The sequence below is a fragment of the Anolis sagrei genome, chromosome 4 (genome assembly GCF_037176765.1).
Source record: "Anolis sagrei isolate rAnoSag1 chromosome 4, rAnoSag1.mat, whole genome shotgun sequence".
Classification (NCBI taxonomy): domain Eukaryota; kingdom Metazoa; phylum Chordata; class Lepidosauria; order Squamata; family Dactyloidae; genus Anolis; species Anolis sagrei.
In genome coordinates, this window is record NC_090024.1 from 96,205,683 (window position 1) to 96,231,628 (window position 25,946).

General features: G+C 38.9%; 1 protein-coding gene across 2 annotated transcripts in view; it reads left to right on the forward strand.

Moving 5' to 3' along the window:
- Positions 1 to 25,946, forward strand: part of CDH10 (cadherin 10) — a 159,604-nt gene that overhangs the window by 38,013 nt on the left and 95,645 nt on the right. For both annotated transcript variants that reach the window (XM_060774691.2, XM_060774690.2), the window contains exon 2: positions 9,398 to 9,779. In XM_060774691.2, coding sequence (XP_060630674.1) covers positions 9,549 to 9,779 — 231 coding nt within the window. In that variant the 5' untranslated portion in view covers positions 9,398 to 9,548. The remainder of the gene's footprint in view (positions 1 to 9,397; positions 9,780 to 25,946) is intronic.

A 25,946-nucleotide genomic window follows, 5' to 3' on the forward strand; every position in this document is an offset into this window, starting at 1 on the left:
GACCAGGGTGAGACAAAAGGCTTTTGTAAGATGGGCTAGGTGTGAATCTTTTCAATTGACCACCTTGATTAGCATACAATGGGCTGACTGTGCCTGGAGCAGACTCTTAATGAAGGTGATTAGATGTCCCTGCCTGTTTTTCTCTCTGTTGTTTTAATTTTAGAATTTTTTAAAACTGGTAGCCAAATTTTGTTCATTTTCATGGTTTCTTCCTTTCTGTTGAAATTGTCCACATGTTTGTGGATTTCAATGGCTTCTCTGTGTAGCCTGACATGGTGGTTGTGAGAGTGGTCCAGCATTTTTGTGTTCTCAAATAAAATGCTGTGTCCAGGTTGGTTCATCAGGTGCTCTGCTATGGCTGATTTCTCTGGTTGGAGTAGTCTGCAGTGCCTTTCATGTTCCTGGATTCTTGTTTGGGCGCTGCGTTTGGTGGTCCCTATGTAGACTTGTCCACAGCTGCATGGTACACGGTAGACTCCTGCAGAGGTGAGAGGATCCCTCTTGTCCTTTGCTGAACGTAGCATTTGTTGAATTTTCTTGGTGGGTTTGTAGATTGTTTGTATGTTGTGTTTCCCAGAGGAAAAGTGTCCCTGCCATACATCAAGGGAACCACTGACCGCATAGGGAAGCTGATGAGGAAACACAACATACAAACAATCTACAAACCCACCAAGAAAATTCAACAAATGCTACGTTCAGCAAAGGACAAGAGGGATCCTCTCACCTCTGCAGGAGTCTACCGTGTACCATGCAGCTGTGGACAAGTCTACATAGGGACCACCAAACGCAGCGCCCAAACAAGAATCCAGGAACATGAAAGGCACTGCAGACTACTCCAACCAGAGAAATCAGCCATAGCAGAGCACCTGATGAACCAACCTGGACACAGCATTTTATTTGAGAACACAAAAATGCTGGACCACTCTCACAACCACCATGTCAGGCTACACAGAGAAGCCATTGAAATCCACAAACATGTGGACAATTTCAACAGAAAGGAAGAAACCATGAAAATGAACAAAATTTGGCTACCAGTTTTAAAAAATTCTAAAATTAAAACAACAGAGAGAAAAACAGGCAGGGACATCTAATCACCTTCATTAAGAGTCTGCTCCAGGCACAGTCAGCCCATTGTATGCTAATCAAGGTGGTCAATTGAAAAGATTCACACCTAGCCCATCTTACAAAAGCCTTTTGTCTCACCCTGGTCTTTCCACAGATATATAAACCCCCTTTTTCCCAGCTCCAGACCTCACCCTCTGAGGATGCCTGCCATAGATGCAGGCGAAACGTCAGGAGAAATGCCTCTAGAACATGGCCATATAGCCCGAAAAAACCCACAAGAACTGAGTGAACAGGAACAGTTTTCAGGTAGTGAATACTGCTGAGAGGAAGTGTTATATCCAAGGTGAACTGATGTGCCCCAGAAAATTGTTTTTTTAAAAAAAAAGTATTAAATGAATATTATACATTGAAGGAAGAAAATATATAAGGACTTCAGGAGAAAGAAGATAGGTACATGAAAGTCCTGGCCCTTTATTTTCCTTTCAGATTTTTCAGTTTGTCTTGTCTAAAGCCACTTACAATGGTCCCAGAACAGAATTGATGTTTGGGTATTTGACTGTTTTCTTTTTCTTTTTTTAATATCAGCATTTTCTAAAATATAAGGGCAGATCATAATGTATTTGTGTGACTTGCTTGTTCCACACAGTACCTGGTACAGGAAAATGGTAGAACCGTTTCTTATTGAACCTTTAGTAGTAAAGAGACCCACACTTTGATTTGTGTTCCTACCTATAGTACAACCTCCCCATTTCATGGCATCCTACCAAGCTATTAGAATGCAAATCCTGACACCACATACTTAGGAAAAACTGTTATAATGAGAGTATGAGAGAAATGTTGTTATAGGAAATACTGTTATAATGTGGGGAGGTGGTAAAACAGGAGATGTGAGGATCATAAATAGAGGGAATTGGATGCAAGTGGAATGGCAAGTAAAGGGTTTGTGAAGTTAAAATGTACAACTGGCAAAAAGATATACCTAAATTTATATGGCAAGGAAAGAAACCAATAATTAAATTTAAGGGGCTACAAGATGCAAAAGAAAGGGGTGGATTAAGCATGCCTAATCTAAAACTCTGCTTGCTATTTAGTGAGGGTGATTAAATGATGCATATATGCTGTCTTTATCTCCTATAAATAAGCATATAATAGGTCACAGATGGGAAATTTATGGTTGTGTGAACTGCAAGCTGGTTCATATGTGACTCGCAGGGCAGCTGTTTTGTTCAGACTTGACATATGGGACTGAGGGAAAGGTAAGGCATTCAGCCCTGTGTCCTGTTGTGGTGCACCTGCCTTTCTGGCCTTGGACTTCTGATGGTGGGCCATTGGGTATGTCCTCAGGTGAACAGAGGGAAGGTGCAGGTGCACGTTGAAGTAAATAGGCTGGAATGAGCCTGTGGTGAATGAAATGGTTAGCAAAATGTCATACAAACCAACGTTTGAACAGGATTAAACTGGATACATTCATACTGCTTGTCTTTTCTAAACATACACTAGAAGCAATCCTGGATGTTGCAGTGCATGTAAATGTGAAATGTTTTGAAGGAACCAAAAAGAGCTTCGGTTACAGATGTGATGTATTTATGTGAGAAGCAGCTAAGGGAGAGCCATTCTAAAATATGTGGAATGTAGCTTTGTCCTCTTAAAATAGGACATTGTTTACTCTTGCTGTAGGTTAAAAAATAATGTCTCTGATACTCAGATACATGTTAGGAAGCGTAGTAGTATTCAGTACGTTTCCTAACATGTACTTACCACTACTGCCTAAACAAAGTTGACAAACTAATATAGCAACATAGAACTAGGTTTCTCTTCATTTTATAACAACTCTTGTATATTTTCCGAATGTCTACAGTAGAAATGACCTTTTGTTCCCCATAAGAGCATAGCTGATCTTGGTTATTACAGCCTTTTCATGCACAAAAATACATTATTGCTTACAGCTAGGTAACCATTAAGGCTTTTGCACTTAACACAGCAAACTGAATCGAAGCAGGAGTCTCCAAAGGGGTGAGTATGAGTTGGAGCGAGTAAGTGGGTGGATGGAGGGAAAAGATGTGTGCCTACTATAGCAATCCATTAAGCCAAAGCAGCCTTTGCCTGCCAAGTCTGTGTACATTAGCTAGTTTTGTAATTTCAACAGATTCCATCTAAGCTTTCATTCCACTGACCTAATTTAAAAAGAAGGAAATTCAATAACAACTGCTAACATTGAAGAATTATTTCCCAAGAGAAAATTAACAACATGTCAACATCAAATTCAAATGTGCGAAGAGTGGACTAAGCATGCTTATGGAGCTAGAGGGAGGAAGCCAACCTGTTTAAAGAGTCTCTCTCTTAGAAAGATCAACTAAAATGTTTCATTTGGTTAAAGAAGCATAATGGAAGCTATAGGGAAATATATAATTTGATGCAATTTCATGTCAAGTGCCAACTGGTAAAGCAGTCTTTTTCCTTGTAGGATTTTGTGGAGGAGAGGGGGAGGAGTTGAGAGTAGTGGGAGCAAAGGTTTTCAAACCAGTATGTTTGATGGCAAATAATTTGTTTTTGTTTTTTAATTTGTGCTCCTTTTTTAACAAAAAAAAGGTTACGCAGGTCTTCCCACTTCACTTGATTCAGTATAGCTCTTTTCAGACTACAAAGTCAAAGCTATCTGGTACCACTTTTATTACTATGACTGTACCCTAAGAAATCTTGAGATTTGTAGTCTGATGTTGCACTAGCAACCTCTTAACAGAGTGAAATCGGTGGCATGTGCCATTTCAACTTCTCTTTTATGATGAAGCCCACTGGCTCCCATTATACAATGTACTGCAACTTCCGGCAGGATTTCATCTTAAAGAAGAAGGCAAATCAGTAAATGCCACCACCGTGGCAACATGAAAAGCTTCTTGTGTTGCCTTGGATTGATGGGGGGAAACCAGGCAGTGGAGACTTCCCCCATAGGATGGGGACATGGGTGAGTCAGCCAATGCTGGGCAATGGGTTCCCCATGCCCCTGGATATGTACCACTGGAATCGCCACAATCTGTAATGATTCCAGCAGCACATATGATGAGATTGTAGATCTCTCTGCCTGATGTTTCTAAATAACTCTCCCTACATTTCAAGTCCCAAGATTCCATAAGCTGGAACTAGGACAGTTGAAGTGAATTTTGTAATATATGTTATTGGAGAAGGAAATTTATTTTCTCCCACCAGGATTGTGGGAAAGTACAGAGGAAACAGGGAAATATATTTGCACAGAAAACATAATTTTTCATCATTTTTTGTCATCATCATCTACCCATAGCAGTTCAATCCCAAGAGCTCTAGTTTTACTATACTAGTGAGATTTGTTGTTCATTCCTTTGATGTATTATTACTCATATCAACTTTGTGAAGTAGAGGTTGACCACAACTTGTAAATTACTGACATGATTATCTGAGAATTATCCAAATTTATATCCTCCCATGTAATTTCCTTGGTTATATATCTGTAGAGGAATAGGACATAGCAATACCTTCTGGCAGGCCTTCTTCTGTGGCTGGTTGGGGATAACAAGCAAATATTTTTGGTAAAATAGGTATGAACAGTGCCATAAAAAGAAGTCAACTGTTGCATTAAGCTTCCATTATTGTCAATAATGTGTACAAGTTTTGGCTGTCTTTATAGTCATCAGTACTGATTGCTAGGACAATGGAGCATGTTGAATCACCAATATTTCAAAGGACATGTATCCAGTAAATTTACAGTAAGATTTATTGATAGTGAATGTGTTAGTCAACCATGACAGGGCCTGAATATTATAGCTGTCCATTGGGCTTTTTTTCTGTACGTTTATGCAACTGCACGAAAACTGTGACTTCTGGGAAACAAAGGCAAGCCATAATTGGCATGTTATATTGAATTCCAATCAGTGTCATTCATGATTTTATTCTCATTATATGGTCTATGCTGTAGACTCTACAGAAATGGGCTGTGATAGAAGATGGCTCAATCAGTTGCTCTAAAGTCACACATTGCACAAGGTGATACATCATTTCTAACAAAAGATATTAAGCTTAATTACTCATTTCTACAAGTCCTGGTCTGTGCATGCAGATATCAATGTTTTTCAGCTGTTTTTGGCATGTGTTTTTTAAAATAATTTGTATGTATTATATGTCATTGGAGATTTTAGACAACAGATTAATTAAAAGAAATGGTATGATCAAATAATTAGTGTGTTACATAAAATAGCATAATTATGCTTAGTATTCATGCCATGCTTTCTATCATAAACTTTTAATCTCACTTACAACTAGTAGGAAGTCTATCAAAAACAATGCTAAATTTGAAATTAAGGGAACAAGCATTAATGTTGAGGTACAGATCTAGGACCTTTGGTTCCCCTTTTAAAAAATGAGACTTTTAGGGGGAAAGCAGAAGTAAATTGTTTAGACTTCTTGTTCCATTCAGATGGTTTTCTGACATACTTATTACTTGCTCTTTGTATTTATTTATTTACCTCATTAATATCCTGCCCTTCTCACCCTGAAAGGGACTCAGGGTGGCTTACAACAAAGACACAATTGATGCCTTGTATTATATCAGATGTATAATAGTTTGAAATAGGTGTTATTATCTGTACCAAAAGAGACCATTCATACATTCCATAACATGGAATTTCCATTATTGTAGAATGCATCGAGATTCTGTGTGGATAGAGGAGGTCCTTTTCTTCTCAAAGTCTTTCCCAATGTGAGGGGTGACAGAATGGTGACAGAGTGGACAGAGTTAATGTTGTAGTAGAGCCTGTTAGCAACACTGTAAGTGGTAGTATGGGTGTCAGAAGAGGGAAAAGGAGTGCTCAAGAGTTAGATGAGGAACAACAGAAGAAAAGGATATACTTATGTCACCCACCGACGAAGATTCCTTTGAAGGGTTTTCTGAGAGCGAAGGGTCAATGAGTGAGGAGGAGGAAGGAGATGCAATAGATGTGAATAGGGGAACTAGGAGGGTTACTCGGGAGCAGGAATTGGATGAGGAGCGGCAGAGGAAGAAGATTCAGGATATACTTACTGCTCCCACAGACAAAGAGTCTTTCATGGGTTTCTCTGGGAGTGATGGGTCTGGGAGTTATGGGGAAGGGGATGACACACTGGATTGGACCAAGGTGCAAGAGGTTCGAGATGTATATACTCAACCAACATCTAGTGACACGTTTGTGGGGTTTTCTGGTGGTGGGGATTGACAATCGGGAGATACTGTGGAGTCTTGGGGAGAGTTAAGTCTTGACAAGAGGTGGAAAAGTTGGAGGGATGGGCGTCAGTGTTCAAGTGCAGAAGCAAGGACAGCTGTAAGGGATAACAATGGGGTGGAGGTCAGCTCATCATTGGATGAGTTGTAAGATAAAAGAGACACTGAAATGGAAGAACTTTGCAGAAGGCAAAGTGTTGGTTTTGTGGCTGCCGCTTTCGTGATGGGCTTGGGTCCTGGATCTGCAGGTTGCTGCTTCCATTCATGTTACAACACGACTTGGATTCCTATGAGTGCGGATTTCCCCTTCCTTGACTTTGGACTGTTTTTGACGACGACACTGCCTACATGGACTTTGGAACCTCGCAACTTCAGACTTGGCTTTCTTCGACCTCGGACTTCATTTGACTACGGCTCTTTCTTCTCGGCTCTTTGTTTGTTTGTTCGTCCTTCATTCTTTGTGTTGCTTTGCGTGACTTTGGAAGCACTTCAGTTTAATCCCGATCTTTTCTCTGAATAATCCTGTTTATCGCTTTAGTTTGCTTTTTAAGCTGGAACTTGCTGCTGCTTTTGAGTTTTGACCAGGGACACTGAAGTAAGTGTCTCTGAGTCCTTCTTGCTTTGTATTAATAAACTATTCTTTTGGACATACTCTTGAGTCTGGCTCTTTAAGGCGCCTGGGTTCCGACAGTTAACATATTCCCCCTCACTACATTTTTATGCTATATGGTTATTTAATGATTTATATAAAGTAGCAAGGCTTTCCTAATTAACACTTAGGTGCCAACAAACACCAACACATGAAAGTTCCTGACTAAAATTGGAGTTTTAGTCAGAAAAACATAAAATAATCTTTGAGAAGAAATATTTCTAATTTATATTCCGATTAGATCTAAACTCATATAGGTTGAAGTAAGGATGTAGCAATAGTTCACTGTTTGAGAATAAAACAATTTACAGTATGCATAACTGATCAGCCAAAGGGAATTGTGGGTATTATTAACTTAATGTGTTTTCTATTGCCTTGCTTTCCCCAGAATAATGGCTATGCCTCCTTCATCTGATAAGAATAAATTTGTTTAAATTCAATTATTCTTGTTTCAAATTAATAGACTTTTTTTGGGGGGGGGGGGCAATTTCTGTGATATTACTGGACAAGTGGTCAGATCTTCGTGTTTCCCTACAATGAATATTCTACATTTGTGTAAGTTATAAAAAGCACAGCAGGAATTGAGCAGTGTTCATGGAGACCATTGGACATCATCATCATCATCATCATCAACAACAACAACAACTTTATTTATGCCTTGCCTTTCACCCCGGTAACAAGCCACACTAAACAAGTTTTAAAAGTGCAATACAAAAGTTAAAAACAATAATCTGGTAAAAACAGAATTAAAACACAATAAATACTGTAAAATAGCATTTAAAACTCATATATCCCCATCCCCTACCCAACTTCCCCATTCGGTTTTAGGTAGGAGGTCTGATCCAAACAAATTAATTTTACTTCATAATATCTAAATAGTGATAAATGATCAATTACAAACAATCACAGAAAACAACTACAATCAGTGTGAACATAAAATTATGTTGAAACAAGACAACCAAAGGTCTGTATGTATCCAATCCATGCATGACGACAAGTCAACACCAGGAATTGAGTCATTTCCAATATGTTAGTTTCCAATTGTATATAAACTCCCCATATGTTTGTATAAAACAAGTATGTTAGCATTTTTTGCCCAGCATTTGAAATGTGATGAACATGGGATCCACCATGTACCACTGGTCAAAGTTCCCAACTTCAAATCCCCATGTATCTTGATGCATATTCTGAAATGGTACGAAAAAGAAAGACCTGTTTCCTTTTAAGACAAAGACTATTGAGCTAGAAAGATCAAGGACCCCATCACATGAGGTTCTGAGAACATTTCTTCCTCAGAACCTCATGCCATCTATCACATGATGCTATGCGACTTCCAGCAGAGGCCCTGTTCCCAACCATTGCTAGACACTTTCCCCACAATATGGGAGGCTTTCTGTGTTCTCTTGGCTCCAGAACATTTGGATAATGCTTCCCCTCCATAATGGAGAAAGTGTCACCATGATGGAGACTGCCATTTTGCCACATCTGCTGGCAAAATGGCAGTGGTGGGGGTGGCATGGGGTCCTCCCCTGTGTGACAAGAGCATAAACCTTAAATGAAAACATAGTATCTTCAGCACATATATGCATCCATTCTATATATATGGCTTTTCATAATCTACAAGTGACAGTCTGTATATACAGACCATCTTTTCTGGTCCTCTGCACCAAAGTGACAATGTGTGGAAATGAAACTCAAAATGTGTTACATCCCAAAACTCCTCCTGCTGTAGCTTCAAATGCACACTAAAAAATTCACTTCATTCCATCATTTCTTTTTTACTCATGGTTAACCCTGCTACATTAGTTCTTGCTATAACTCTGCATCCTAGGAACTTTCTCGGTTAGAAGTTTGCTTCTTGTCATGTTGTATTTCTTCCGATGCATATGATGTCTTCCTTTGCCATTTAAAGCACCCTGGGGAGCTAGTATTTCACCATTTCCATGGTTTCTAAAACTGCCTATGCGTTAGCCTTTAAGTGCCTCTTGGTAACAAGATTAATAAAACACTGGGTTACTTGTAAGTCAAATCAGGTGGAAAACATTTCAAGTAAAGACTGTGGTATTTAATATGTAAGTACCAATGGTACAAATCCCCCAGTCTTCATGATGAATGTTTTCAAAAACCTTAGATTCAAGCAGAAGCCATTAGATAGGGTTGGGGGCAGGGAAAGCCCATTTATTTGCGCTGTTCATTTTTTCCAGGGTATTTTATGTTATATTAAGCTGCCAAATGTATTTTGCAAATCTCAGATTAAGTGACAGTTACTAGATAACCTTTATAGTTGCCACATCAACTGTTTGTTTGATGCTAAGGGGGAAATAACCAATTTTCTGTAAGATTTTGCAGCTCTGCTGCCAAAAATGATGTGAAATCTAATGCAGATCAAAAAATGAATGTTTTCCAGCTTACAAATCTATATCTATAACCATTTTTTCTTCCTGTTTGCTTTTTTTAAGATTTGGGATATGCACCAACTAGAGATGAGCTGTTATAAACTGCTTGACTGCACATTCCACTAAAGGAGTACCAAGAGCTGCATCTCAGAGAAAGTGTCATATTGATCTTGCATCAGAAGGCACTTGGGAAGGCAGTCGACAGCGGAGGACTATGATCATACAACAAGTCTTGTTGCTGGTGCTGCTCTGGGTGTGCCTGCTACACCCCTGTTTGACAGCAATGGTATTCAGCAGGACTACAGATCACCAGCCGAAAGCATTTGCGGCACGTGGAACAGGGAGTGATGGGAAAACTCTCCATCGCCAAAAGCGAGGCTGGATGTGGAACCAGTTCTTCCTGCTGGAGGAATATACTGGTTCGGATTACCAGTATGTTGGAAAGGTAGGCCTTATTTACCCCTTCTTTTGTCCATCTTATGCATTGTAATGATTTAACTATAGGAACTTGACTTCCAGGACAACATTACTGTTTGCTTTAATTAAATTAAAATGGCAATATATTTGAGAAGAGTAAGAGACACATATGGACTTGTGTGAAGAAAGCATTTTTTTCATTTGATTTATTAATTTACTGGTGGAAATATTAGCTTTCCTTTGTGTGTGTGTGTGTATGTATGTGTAAGTAAATTTTAAGTACTAAATTATGAAATGCCTTATCTTTTCGGTACCTGTTTCTCTGCTGCTCCATCATTTTGCCTTGATTCTGTCTTTGAGGGGAAAGGAATGACCCTCACTAATGAATGAGATGGAAAAATAATTTTGGCATGAAATCATAAATTAATATTTTCAGAAGGGAAGACTTGTCTTTTCTCTCAAAATACTGATAAAGAAGGACAAAACCATGCTGATGTAATGTTATCTTAGGTTTCTTCCACACAGCTGTATAAAATCCACATTGATCTGGGTTATATGGCAGTTTGGACTCAGATAATCCAGTTCAAAGCAGTTACTGTGGATTATCTGCCTTGATATTCTAGATTATATGGCTGTGTGGGAGGGCCCTTACTTGGCTAACTCAAATCCAGAACCTGAGCCCATTTTTTTTCAGAAGCAAATACAGTGTAGCTGATTTTTGTGGGATTGATATCCAAATATAGAATGTTTTTAATTTTAGCTCTATTCACATTTATGTCACAAATCTTGCTGTAGTTGGTCAATAGTGAATCGATACTATTAGATAAGCAGTCGTGGAGGAATTGTTGATGCAATTCCATGTGACATTCAGCATTGACTATGCTAGCAAAGACTGCTCAGACTAGCAAAAAAAAAAAAACATTGAAAGGGCTAGGTTATCTCCATTGCTAAATCTTATTATTTGGCTAATCCCACATATGAAAACATCCTTGAGGTCATGACGATGGTGGTGATGTGGCATTAGAATGGTATCGTTTAGGAGTTTGCAATAAGTTTCTGTACATTTTTCTGTGCTGAACAATTCATAGGGAAGTATATATTTTGCATTCAAACTTAAAGTAACTGAATGATAATGTTCCATGTGGACTAAATGGTCAATAACCTAAAAGGTTCTGCTATTATTATTATGTGGGGGGGGGGGGGTTCAAACTCACAAGGATTCCCCATGAGTCAATAAGAAAAGGACGCCCTGAACATTTTTTTAAAATGAGGAAAACACCGCCGAAAAAAAGAAAAATGAGGAAAATACAGCCAGTCTGCAGCTTTTTTTTTTGTAGTCCTCCTAATTGTCACCAAAAGAATGGATAAAAATAGTTCCCTCCCCTTCCCTCTTCCTTTCTTATCACTTTTTGTATTTCCTGTACCATTTAGTCCTAGTAACATATGCTAAGGGATCTGTCCTATGTAGCACAGTCGGGGGAATGATAGAGATGTTGTAGCATATCTAATTTCCTTAGCCACTCTGCTCTGTAGAGTTCTGCAGTACAAGACATTTGAAGTGTTCAAGTGCCAGCTACTTGCTGGCTGTAGCATGCAAGGATTAGTTTTCTCACTGCTACAGGGAGAAAAAAATCATATGCAGTATTCCCCCCTGTATTTTAAATTCCTGTTTTAGAGTATTTTAAAAAAATCTATGTTGGAAAGTATTTTATCAACATAGAAAAAAGATATTTCATACAGGAAACTAATTTTCTATGCAGAAAACATTTGTTTGTGTGTATGAGTGTGCTCATGCATGCAGAGATCTCCAGAATAATTCTTCTGGAATGTTCAATGACATTTGAATATTTGAAGAAAATTGGTCAAAGTTCTTGCACATCTATTATTCTTCTCAACATGATCTCCTGACTACTGGGAAGTCCATTTATCAGCCTCTCAACAAATAGTAATGGATTGTCTTTCTACTACTTTTTCACTCTGGCAAGTACCATTCCCTGAAGTAAGATGCATCAGAGTGGTGATGGTAGTCCTCCCAAGGGGAGTGGGGAATAAACTTATCTAAACACCATTCCAACTCAGATGGATGAATCACTCTTCCACACAAAATTGTCTCTGCTCAATGGAATCCCAGGTGACAATCGATTTTGGAAACACCCAGACAGAGTGCTTGAGTGAATCAAGTATTTTTCATCCTTTCATGGCTCACTATCAACAGTGACAACGTTTGAATAAAGCTATAGCTTTTTTTGAGGCTTTTAAACAGATGCTAGATTGTCTGGGGTACTTTGAATGCAATTTTCCTGCTTCTTGGCAGGGGGTTGGACTGAATGACCCACGAGGTCTCTTCCAACTCAATGATTCTATGATTCTATAGCTATAAGTTTAGCTACCATCTATACAAAAAATCCATAATGGATCCCTTCAGATGTATCCATTCCAGCACTGAACCTTCTTCATGGTGGTCACCAACTTCATAAAGAGCTTCTTTCCTGGTATTCAGATTACACCAAATATAGCATGCTGAAGCCCAACATCTTCACTTGGACTTTTCTGAAGTGACTGCATTGCCCAGTGTCAAAAATCTGTTTTGAATTGCTACTTTCAATTGATTGTGTAATGGCTGAAGTATAGGCCCATCTAAATCAATAGACTCATGGGAATTCACAGCTGATTTACATTCCATCTTAGGCAATATATGGAGTTTTGCTGATATTATGACTCAGTATTTGCATTTTGATGTGTTTTAATAATTATTTCAATGTTAATGCATTAGAAGGGTACAAAATTAATACTTGACCAATTAATTAGTATGGTAAGTAGTATAGAAGTTTTGATGTTGGGGATGGTAGTGATGATGATACAATCAGTAACTATTCACACACACTATCTAGTCAACTCACAGCTCTGTCTTGGAGTTTCATTGTAGCAAATGAAGTTGCCCACAGTGTCATAACCATGGTGCTGTGAAATATATGAATAGATGGTAGAAATAGATGGATCATGTTGGAACTCTTTCTATTTTTGCAACAGCTATTTGGAGTTTAGTAGAAGCACTTGGTCTTGGCCATATACAGAAAATATTCATGGCCTCATAAAATATTCAGAGAAATTGCTATATACATACCGTATTTTACAGCGTATAAGATGACTGGGCGTATAAGACGTTCCCCAACTTTTCCAGTTAAAATATAGAGTTTGGGATATACTCACCATATATTATTATTATTATTATTATTATTATTATTATTATTATTATTATCAGTATTTTTATTATCAAGCCTTGTAGACGGGCCACAGGATGCATCTACATCAGTGTTTCCCAAGCTCTGGTCTTCCAGGATGTCAGTTCCCAGAATTCCTGACTTCTGACCAAGCTGACTGAGGCTTCTGGGAGTTGCAGTCAAAAACAGCTTGAGGACCAAGGTTTGAGAAACACACATTTACACTTATAGAATGAATGCAGTTTGGTCACACTTTAACTGCATTGCTCAAGGTCATGAATCAAGGGAAATGTAGTTCAGTGAGGCAGCGGCACTCTTTGGCAAAGGAAGCTCAAGAACTGCCAGAATTACATAGCCTTGAACCATGGCAGTGCCAGTAGTGCCAGACTGCAGTGATCCTACTTTGTGAATGCACCTTTTCCCTCCCTGTTCCCAGCCCCATCTGTCATTCTTGTCTCTCTCGCTTAGGTTGTGTTGTTTCTGCAGGAGCTGCCACACTTCAGCCAGATCTCCTTCAGCGGCGGCCCGGTGAAGCCTGGCCAGCTCTTTGCTCTGGACCTTATAGGCGCCTTCTGTGAGGCCCAGACATGAGCCTGCTCTCGCCCCTGTCTGGAAAAGAGGCAGTGTCTCCGGCAGCTCCCTCAGTTTTCTCCCCAGCCCTAGCATCTTCTTCATCTTCATCCTCCTCTTCTTTCTCTGTCAGCCAGGGACAAATGTGTCCCTCTTGCCAGGGGAGGGTGGCATGGATGTCCAAGGGAGGGAGGAAAGCAGAAGGAGAGGCTCAGCTCCCTCCAGTGGCTGGGTTCCTGGAAAAGGCTGGAGGGGCATGCACAGAGAAAGCTTTGCTTGGCCCCACGGCAGCTACGGCAACAGTTTCCCCCAAAGAGGTACAACACATGTGCCTTCAAGCAACTCCTGGCACCCTCTGCTGTTAGGAAGGAAGCTTGATTCAAAAGGCACATGCACACTCCTTTTTTCTTTTCTTTTCTTTTTTTTTTTTTTGGCTGTTCCCAAAGGAATACTATGCATACTCCACATGCGCCTTCAAGAAGCTACTGGCACCTGCTATATAAGGTGACACCTGGCGTATAAGTTGACCCCTGACTTTTGAGAAGATTTTTCTAGGTTAAAAAGTCATCTTATATGCCAGAAAATACAGTAGGCAAAGGGATATTTCAGGAAGATTAATTCCTGTTTTGAATTTCTATCCAAAATTAGATTCAACCATATTTTAATACACACTGATTCTAAAAGCTTACTAGATCTTGGCCAAAGCAGAGTGGTTCATATTGTAATACAGGAAGACCCTTCCATGGGTCATTTTTCTTAACAGACTGTAAAAAAAGATTAAAAATATAATAGCTAAACATTATGTTCTGAAATGGCCTTGCTTTTAATATTGATAGAATACGGTATGTATATAGCATGACACAAGGACCAAAATGGAAAAAAATCTGAAAATGAATACTTCTATAATTGCCCTCCTTGTCACATGTTAAGAAAAAAGAGGAGGATACAAAACCCAAAACTTTATTGGGGACCACTGTACTATTTACAAAATGCTGTGGTTTTGCATAATATACAAAGTGGGCCAGTGCACTTGATATGAGGTATGCAGATACCATATGCACTTTGTGTCTAAAACACCACGAATACATCAAGAAAGTGATTTATTAGTGCATTTTTCTTAACATAAGTGATTTATTTGGAACCACTAAAGGTTAATCAAAAAGATTTGTATCCTGTACATGTTTTCTAGTCATGATTATTTGAGTGTGTTGAGCTTGGCTATCTGAAACCAAGATCTTCCCTTCATTGAACAGTTTGCTTCTATAATTAATGAACATAATATGTACATTTGTATGTATGAATGGACATTTTATATTTATGTTTTTTTTATTAGTAACAGACTCCTTCAGTTGGAACAATAAATAAACACATGAATAATTTACTATACTGTACTATAACCCAGAAGCCAATGCGTACTGCCTTTGAAAGTCCTCAGTTTATGCCACATTGCCCTGAGAAAATATCTACATTACATTATGTTACTTTCTTCAAGAACAGCCACTCCACTGAAATTACTTCATTTAATGCGATGTTACATGCCAGATTACATATGCTTTATCAATTCTATTAGGCCAGATTCAGTAGGAAAATGATTTTGGCTTTTTCTGCTGATGGAAGCTCAAGTGAAATCAATTTATTGAGCACTCCGGAGAAATGCATTTAGTTTGATGATATTAAGTCAGACATATCCCCATACATTTGAACCTAAAAATATGGAGGGTGTTGGACACACTGAGCTCTTCCTAATGGTCTGAATCTATAATTCTTAACATCAGTGGAGGTTAAAAGCTTGGCTTTTTTGTTATATCCACAGTACAAAAGGGAGTTGGGGGTAGAAGATAAGGTGATGTATCTCTTAGTTCAGTGGAAGTGCACAGGCTTTGTTTGGAGAAGATCCCTGCATTCTTCATAGGTGGGACTGAAAGCATTTGAAGGTGTCCTTCCTTTTTCTTATTTCTCTTTCCTTTCTGGTGGGCACTTAAAAATTTAGGTACTGTTCCATTATCCAGGCAAAGACCACAAGAGGATACTTGGGAGAGAAGGATAGTCCATTTTATGGGGGTGAATGGTGGGTTTAAAGAGTAAAACCATTTTCTCCTGTTTTGCTGTTATTCCTCTCACCCATGTTGCTGTTGTGGAAACAACTCTTGTTTATGACATGAGAAGGGGGAAGGGGAAATAACCAGTGAAAATGGGGAAAATGGTTTTCCTCCTTCAACTTTCCCCCCTCCCCCATAAAATGGAGTATTTTTCACTTGGAGCCTAATGAAACAGTACATTTAAAAAAAATCAAAGCAGCAAAGCACATTACCTATAGTTTTAGGACAGTGGTCTCCCAACTAAAACTGTGGGCCAGAGGCAGCCCCCCAGGATCATTTACTCGCCTCTCCTCACCCTAAACTGTTAGCATTAGCAGAGTATCACAGAAGCTCAGAATAATGGACTCCGGAGTCTCTGGTAAAAGCAGGTTTTCAGTTTTACTTAAGCAGCTCAAAATAGACAACATATACCATCAGCAGACAGATGTGAAGAACACAACCGAAAGAGATAGGAACTAATACAAACTGCAGAAGGAAGTAAGTTTATCTCTGGCACTCCCTAAGCTTTCACGAGCAAGAACTCAGGGTCACATTCTCACAGCTTGTTACTTCGCTGTTTAACCCTTCTGTGTCAAACTACATCCTGGCAATACAATTCTATTACAATCACAATCCTATCACATAAAATTACATTTAAACACACATCATACATGAATTACACACTGACATAAACATGCTAGGGTCATCTTAAATCTGAAATGACTTGAAAACACACAACAACAAAATCCTCATTAACTTGACTATCTCATCAGCCAAAAGCAGGCCCACACTTCCCATTCAAATGCGGGTAAGTTTATGTTGGTAAAAGCTGTTCTTCATTTTAAATACTGCATTGGTCTTTTATTATTATTTTTGCACTAAAATTAAGATATTTTTAATGTACATAGGAATTTGTTGATGATTTTTTCAAACTATAGCCTAGCCACCCAATAGCCTGAGGGACTATGAACCAGCCCTCTGCTTAAAAAGTTTGAGGACCTCTGTCTTAGGATATGTATGTGACTCACATGTATCCCGTTTTTCTTCTGTGAAGGTATGTGTTTAACTCACACCCTCACAGACGAAAAATTGTGGTATGTGGCCAAGCAACATGGGAGTGTAGTCAAGATGGCAGAAAAAAATCAAAAAGCTAGGAGATTATGTATTAGTTTGCTTTTGTATGATTCTATAGGGAAGATAGAAAATCAGTTCCTGCTTCTCCCACCCCCACTGCCATGTCAACTGACTGCAAACTATTTTTGTACTTTAAATTTAGTTTAGAATTGTAATCAAATGTTTTCAACAACTGAAGCAAGCCGTGGACAGCCTCATTAAGAGGAGAAAAATGGAAAGAGGTCAGAGAAACTGGGGAATTATAAAAGTAGATGAAAACAAAACAAAAGGACAGCAGTTTAAGAAAGAGTATTCCAGTTGGAGAGTAAACTAGGATTCTGAAGTCTAGCTTTGGATCACAGTGTGCTCAGCTACCCAGCAATGCATAGGAATTTCCACATGTCTTCTCCTTAATGATACCTATAGTAATCAGTGCAACATCTCTTCCTGTTGGGAAGAGATGTACCTATTCAATTTTAAAGTAGATATTATGAAATTTCATTTTAGTTCTTCCTTATTACAAAAATATAACAACTTCATACTTAGCCTGGCGAGAAGAAAAACTGAATGTGTAAATGAATGAAACTAGTAAATTTTCCCATCCTGGTACAGAGTGGCTTCATTAAGATTTGGAATCAATGAATCATAGAGTTGAGAGAGATCACAAGAACCACTCTATTAAATCCCCAGCTATGCAGAAATACACAATCAAACTACGACTGACAAATGATCATCCAGCCTCTGTTTAAAATCCTCCAAAAGGGAGATAATTGCACTATCAAAGAACTCTTACCATCAGGAAGTTCCTTATAATCTTCAAGTGGAATCTCTTTTCCTGCAGCTTACACCCATTGCTGCAGGTCCTAGTTGCAAGAGCAGCATAATATAAGCCTGCCCCATAGTCCATATGACATCCTTTCAAACATTTAAATCCCATCTTGATCTTCTTTTCTCTGGACTGAGCATTACCAGCTCCCTAAACTAGTCTTCATAGGGCTTGTTCACTGAATATTTGATCAATTTGAGTGTTTTCCTCTGGACAAACCATTAAAATAGTTGAGTTGTATGCATTGGTGTTTGCCCTTTATGGCACTGATTCTGTTTCTGGAATGATAGATTAGTATTACCAGTTTGAATCCTTGCAAGAGCGCCCTCTTGAGCACTTGTCCTATGGTCCATAAGTTGAAATAATAGTTATAAAAGTTAATGTGCATGACTGAGAGAATCATAAAAATGATATGGATAGTGAGACTTCTCTTCATAGCAGATTCCCCAATGCTCCATGCCACACATTAGGCTTCCCTTGGAATTCAATAGTGCCTTTCTAAATGTCTCTGTTTTACCTTCACTTCAAGGATTCATTTATCCTAGTAATTTTAATGGGCCTCAATTTCAACCCATTTTAATGTTCCACCAAACTTTATAATGGATTGATAGAAGCATCCTAACGTGTCACTGCACAGCCAGTTCTGGAACTGCTGAAAGGAACAAAACTCTAAAGAAACATTTATTGCTCAATTTGAATCAATTTTGGTACTCAGAAAAATAACTTCTTCATGCTCTGGTTAGAAGACTAGACTCAACTCACTAGATCCCAAGTTACATAGGCCCACTGCATGACAAAAACTCACATGAAGCAATGGTAAATGAAATCCAGAGGTCTCAAAACAAATAAGCCACCTCCACCACTCCCCCACAAAAAACCAAAACACAACAAAGCCAACAATCCAAGATGTGAATCCATCTTAACCCACCTAATTAAATATTTTTCAAAGCAGCTAAAATAATATTAGTTTCATTTGGAGTTTTGATTTAGCACTGTTTCATAGTATTCTGAAGCTATGTATCTGTCACTGTGTATCCCTTATATTCTTTGTATTTTGTATTATATCTGCATAATCTATTTTATAATTGTATGGAATAGTTTTACATTTGGATTACTTTGTCTATCCCCTGTGTGTGCATGCATGCATATTTTAGATTATATGCCTTTCGTAGGACTGTTATTGTTTGTCATTTTATTTTTAAAGTGTCGTGTTCATTGATGGTCCTATACAAACAATAGTAATTGGCATAATCAGTAGATAAGTTAAAATCAAAGTATCCTTAATACGTTTATTGGATACTGACTGTTCCTTTCATTTAAATAGAAAATAAAGGTAAAGCTATGCATCACATTTGCGGTATAAAACAAAACAAAATTCTATAAGTATTTATTTCTGTTTTAAAGGAAATATTTATATATTTCCAATTTTTAGCCTTGTTGATTAGTGACTAGCACCAATTCTCTCCTGAACACACATTATCCCATATCTGGTTGGTATCTACAATCAAATATGATGATGATATGGTATTTTAAAAGATGAAAATGAGTGGCATCTTTTTGTGGTTGTCCCAACATGGATTGGGAAGATAAGAAGACAAAGATTTATTAGAAAAATGTGCACAAATGAGGATTCACAGGGTGGTTTTTTCCACTAAGCTTGTGGATCCTCCTAAAAAAGGAAATATGTCACTTTATGGAGCCCCCGGTGGCGCAGTGGGTTAAACTGCTGAGCTGCTGAATTTGCTGACTGCAAGATCAGCAGTTTGAATCCGTGGAATGGGGTGAGTTCCCATTGTTAGCCCCAGCTTCTGACAACCTAGAAGTTTGAAAACATGCAAATGTGAGTAGATCAATAAGTACTATTCCATCGGGAAGGGAATGGCACTCCATGCAGTCATGTCAGCCACATGACCTTGGAGGCATCTACAGACAACGTCGGCTTTTCGGCTTAGAAATGGAGATGAGCACCAACCCCCAGAGTTGGACACTAGTAGACTTAATGTCAGGGGAAAACCTTTACTTTTACCTTACATCATCTTATGTATTCCTTTTCAAGATGGACATTTTTCCAAAAACATGTGATCAGTACATGCATCCTCACTTCCTTCTATATGACTTGCTGCTTAGCTCTAAAGATGGAAGGGTAGATTCCACCAATGCTTTCTGTCAAGACCTTCAGTAGGAAGATTCATTTTCAGCTGAAAGTTCAGATAGAAATTTGTTGCACAACTTACTCCTTCAGCTGCTTTAATATTTAAATAATTTAACAACATCACTCCAATATGAATTCAGTGTGGTCCTGTGTACATGCTGATATCATAAAGTATAAAACATTGGAATAATAAATGTCTAAGGTTATGGTCCTAAAGTAATCCTTGGTAGAAATCCAAAACCTTGTGACATTTTATCTTTTCAACCAGAAGAAACCATTCTCAAATGTTTTACTCTTGGGGAGGTAACAGCCTCGTGATGAAGTGCTTTTTAAAAGCTGAACATAAACCTGACCTCTTGGTTTGGCAGCTTTAGCCAGAGAGAATCGAGGATACTAAAATATGTGTATAGTGAACGACAAGAGTAAAGGAAACACCCAAGGGTTGTGTTGCATTGCAATGCTTTGTTTACGTTTGAGTTGTAGTTTTCCCTCCATAAAGTATATTAAAGGAATAAAATAAAATGATAATGAAGTCTAGGACTCAAAGAAGGAAGGAAGCAGATCATTCATTAACACCCAAGGAACATGACACTGGTAGCAGTAAATTCACAAAGATCACAGTTGTTTATCTGCAAGTGAAAACTTGTGTTAATAATCAACAATGCTCATCAACACCTTCTAGATGAAAGCTAAAGTGACTTATTGTAATCATTGTGCCAATTCCAACTTCCTTGAGAAACTTGGCTGTACAGATTATTATTAGTAGTATTATTATCATTATTATTTTGAACAATGACAGTGAGAAAAAATGCCAGTTGTATTTATAGATTTTACTTTCCCCAAGAACTGTGCACTTCCCTTTGTTATATTTCTTTAGAATGTTTACTAGATAAATACATAGCTACATAGCAAACATCCTCAAAGAAATGTAACAAAGGAAAGTTAATAGTTATATGTATGTACGGGTGTGCATGCACACAGACAGAAAGAGATAGAAATAGGTATAAAATCCTATTTTCTCTATAGACTATTCAGTACTAGTATTTACCTTATCTCGTTCACATAAAACTGTAGGACCATATAATTATAGGGCTGGGAGAGACCAAAGTGTCATTCAACACATTCCCATTCTGCAATGCAGGAACATATAATAAAACAAATGGTCATCCAGCCCCTACTTAACCTCCAGAGAAGAAGCATATTCCACTGCTGAACAGCTCTTATTGTTAGGAAGTTCTTAATGTTTAGGTGAGACTTTTTTCCTGCAACTTGAATCCATCAATCTGTGTCCTAGTCTCTAGAGCAGCAGAAAACAAGCTTGTCTCCTCTTCAGTGTGACATCCTTTCAAATATTTAAATATGACTCAGCCTTATTTTCTCCAAGTTAAATCTACCCAGCTCCCTAAACTGCTCCTCATTGGTTTGGCTTCAACATCTTTGTTCATTTTGACTGCCCTTCTCCAGACATGTTCTAGCTTATCAATATATTGAATTGTGATGTCCAGAACTGGGTACAGTATTAAAGGTGAGGTCTAACCAAAAAGGAATAGAGTGGGACTATGACTTTCTTCAATCTCAACATTATTTCTTTTGATGTAGCCTGGAATCTCATTGGCCTTTTTAGCTGCCACATTACATTGTTGACTCATGTTCAGTTTCTGGACTACTAAGAATCCCAGATCCTTTTAACATGAACTGTTTTCAAGCCAGATGCCACCCATACTATATCATTTTTATTGCCAAAGTGTAGTACCTTACATTTGCTCCCCAACCACTGAAATAATAAGACCACAGAACAACATGGGGTAACTATGGGCAACCTTTATTGATGCTACCTATTTAACTTTTTGTGATCTGCAAATCAGTTCTTAAAGGGTATGAACTTGGTATGTAATAAGCTGAGGCAGTGTTCATCCAAGATCTACTCCTCAGTTAACTTGGGCAAGGCATCTAGGTCCCCTGGATGCAATCAAACAACCTTGGTTCCAGAGTGACCAGGGCCGTAGCCAGAAAAAAAATTCGGGGAGGGTTGAAAAATTGGGGGGGGGAGCTGAAGCAAAGAGCACAGCAGGGGGACAGAGCAGCCTTCAATAGCCTGCAGCTCCGCCCCTGTCAACCACCTCTGGCCTCCTTAATGTCTGGCCTCCTTAATGAGAGCATTCAACACCCCCCCCCCCCAACTTGGTTGCTTCGCTACATCGGCTATTGCTGCAAATAATGACAATGTGAATAAATTGTCAATATGTGCTTGAGATAGTGCTTGCAGTTCTGGAGGGACTCTTAATTTTTTGCGTCTCATAGACGCATGGGGTTTTGGTTAACCAGTTAAAATTCATGAGTAAACCAGGTTTATTTTTTTAAACCTGAAAAATTTCGGGGGGGGGATTGAACCCCTAACCCCCCCCCTCGCTACAGGCCTGAGAGTGACCACTTATGGAAGCAGCCCAGAGAATTCTGCCACAAGCATCGAGGATTTATTGAGGCCAGAATTCCCCCTGCTCCAAGGTCATTTCCATTTGCTCTCACCTTGGTTATACAAACCACAAGTGAGGGTTCAATTTCCTGGCTTTCACTAAAAAGGTTGCCATAAGTGCATACTAAGATGTGAACCCATCCCTGTTTCCTTCATGACAGCCTATTTAAGACCCAATTATCCCATAATGAAATTGTGTAGGATAGGCAAAAAAAAGGGGGGGGGAGTCTGGTTCTTTGGGGGGGGGAGATTCATACCTGGCCCCAAAGTGACAGTAAACTGTTAGAGGGTGGGAGGGTGGGACAGCACCGGAATTAGAATGAATTCAGGGTTGGGGCTGCATGGCTAAGTTACCCCCGCCTCTGAAAATAGTCCCAGTAGGGAGCCCCCAGTGGTGCAGTGGGTTAAAGTGCTGAGCTGCTTAGCTTGTTGACTAAAGGATCACAGGTTTGAGTCCGGGGAGCAGCGTGAACTTCCACTGTCAGCCCCAGCTTCTGCCAACCTAGCAGTTCGAAAAAATGCAAATGTGAGTAGATCAATAGGTACCACTCCGGTGGGAAGGTAACAGCGCTCCATGCAGTCATGGTGGCCACATGACCTTGGAGGTGTCTATGGACAACGCCGGCTCTTCGGCTTAGAAATGGAGATGAGCACCACACTCCAGAGTCGGACACGACTGGACTTTATGTCAGGGGAAATCCTTTACCTTTACCTAGGGAGTATTCACCCATAGATCTTGCTGATTGAAGGAAAGCAAATCGCCTCCCTGCCCAGCAGGAGGAGGGAAATGTGATGGCATGCCTGAGCCTTTGTAAAAAACTTTATTGTCTGGCTTTACTAGGGGGTTATTTGATACCTTCTGTTAAGATTAAGATTCTTAGGAAACAGAGGCACTTTGAGACAAGGTGAAAAGATAACCAAATGAGTTTACTGAAACAAGATGATTAATGGGTTAACTCCACCTGGGACCATTAGAAGTTAAGTTAAAACAGTACATTACAAAAGGAGCATTGGCTGGCTGCAGATCATCTCTCTGGGTCTTCTGCCTCTGCTGCTGAGCAATGGTTAAAAACTGACTTAATCTTATTTTCTGTGAAGCTTAGGCTGTCCAAAAGCTTCAATTGTTCTTTGGACTGTTGGTATAAATACTGCGAAAGACAGCAGTAGTAGAAGTAGTGGGAGTAGTGCTAAGAATGCCTGTTGGAGTGCTAGGTTTAGGATTACCAGACAATGTCCAGGTCTCTAATCACTGTAGAAAAAGGAGGAATCCAGCAAGGGAGCTCTATGCAGGAAATGGAATAAACCAACTGAGGCAGGCTTCTGAGGGGTATTTTATACTCCACCCAAAAGCTAATACAAAGAAAGGTAACTACACTATAGGAAAACAGGGTAGAACTAAAGCAGAGGAGAGGAGAAGGCAGAGCCAAGACTTCACAGGAAAGCTAATTCTCCCTGTTGAAATTTATTTGGCTAGTTTTGGCTCAGCTCTATAATCTGTTAAGATCATTTTGAATTCTGATCCTGTCCTCTGAGGTGTTAGCCAGCCTTCCAGTTTGGTGTCATCACTGCCAAACAGCTGAGATGAATTATTGATCCACAATTGTTTCTCTCCCCTCCCAATTTTTTTCTCTCTTTTTTAAAAAAAATGCATGTGATTGAGCATTGTTGCACTTTTCAGGCTGCATCTCTCCCCTCCCCATTCCACTTCTGCTTACAGACACAAATGCGCATTGATCAATACTCCCAGGAGTATTGATGCCATAACAAAATTCCATAGAAATTTGATTTTGTTTGATGATTTAATTAAGGCACAGACACACAAATATCCATGGATTAACAGTGTAGCCCCGCTTTCTCATTTTTACCAGCTATTAATGGGTTTGAAGTTGACTTGAAAGCAGTTAAGAACAACAAATTTTAGGAAGATTCACCTCTTTTAATTTAATCAACAAAAATATTGTCAATTGTGCAGCAAGGTCTTTGTGTGTCTCCAGGATTACAAAATGGCATACCTCTGTAACGAAAATATCTTTTCTCTTTTTGCTTGGATATATGTGGATGTAGAAAATGTTATATTTGGCATAAAATCAGTACTCTGTGAAAAAAGTTTTTATTTTACAAAACATAAAAAGCAAGAAAAGTGCACCCCCAATTCACATAATCTCACTGGAGGGTGGATTTTAATTTTTTATCCCTATTGATAAGAGAAACGTAGTAAAGATATATATGCTCACTCCCCACTGTGTTTAATGAGACATGTGTTTATGTTTATGTGCCTTGAAAAACAGCCCACGGTGCCTAGTAATCATTGGTACTCTACCAATCTGAATACTAACCAGGACTAAATCTGTTTACCTTCCAAGGACAAATGGGATCTTGTTTATTTTTAAAGAGTATTTAGGCCAGTCCCAAGCAATTGTGAAAGTCCAAGGTACAGGACAGAAATGAATCCTCGTTTTAAGAATTTTAATAGGTTAAAGAATTTCTGCAGGTGTTCAAATGATTGCTCACACATTGATGAATACTAGTAGAATTATATAATCAAAGAATTATAGAGTTGGAAGAGATCACATGGGTAATGTAATCCAACCTTGTGCTATGCAAGAAGAGCACAATCAAAGTATCCCTGACAGATGGCCATCCACACCCTGTTTAAAAGTTTCCAAGGAAGGAGATTCCACCACCTCTGGACACCTCCCAGCTTGTCAGTGTCTCTTTTGAAATGGCAGTGCCCAGAATTGGACACAGTATTCCGACTGAGGTCTGATCAAAGCAGAATATAAAGGCACCATGACTTCCCTCTAAACACTATACTCCTTTTGATGTGGCCCAAAATCCTATTGGCTGTATCACACAGTTGGCTCATGTTCAATTTGTTGTCCACGAAGACTCCAAGGTCTTTTTCACATGTACTGTTGTTGAGCCAGACATCACTCATTCTGTATCTTTGCATTTATTTTTTTCCGCCTAAGTGTAATATTTTCCACTTGTTCTTGTTGAAATTGATTTTGTTGAGGTTCTTTTGAATTCTGATCCTGTCTTCTGGAGAATTAGCTATCCCTCCTAATTTGGTTTTATCTGCAAACTTGATAAGCATGCCCTCTAAATCTTCATCCAACGCATTAATAAAGATGTTGAATAGAACTGGGCCCAGGATCTCTGCGGCACTCCACCAGGATGAAGAGCAACCATTGGTGAGAACCCTTTGGGATTGGCTCCTTAACCAATTACAGATCCACCTATTAGCAGTACTGCCTTGCTCACATTTAACTAGTTTGCTTGCAAGAAGGTCATGGTGAACTTTGTCAAAGACCTTACTGAAATCAAGATATGCTATATCCACAACATTCCCTACATCTACCAAGCTTGTAACTCTATCAAATGAAAGATATAAGATATAGTCTGACATGACTTGTTTTTGAGAAATCCATTTTGCCTTTTAATAATCACAGCATGTCTTTCTAAGTGATAGTGAGCTGTCTCCTTAATGACCTGCTCCAGAATATTTCCTGGTATTTATTAGGGCTGGGTAACCACGGAAAAACTTGTTTCTAAACTCATTTTTAGGGGGGTTTTGCATTTCGTTTTTTAAAAGAATTCCAAAATTTTCCTTTAAAAAAATTTGAAATATACGACATTTCGTAAAATTACATAACAATTACGAAACGATTTTGAAACAATTACAAATCGATTCGTTAATGGCGGACACGATCGCGCAATATGCTAAAAAAAAACCTCCAAATGGGACAGGGGGAACTTCTG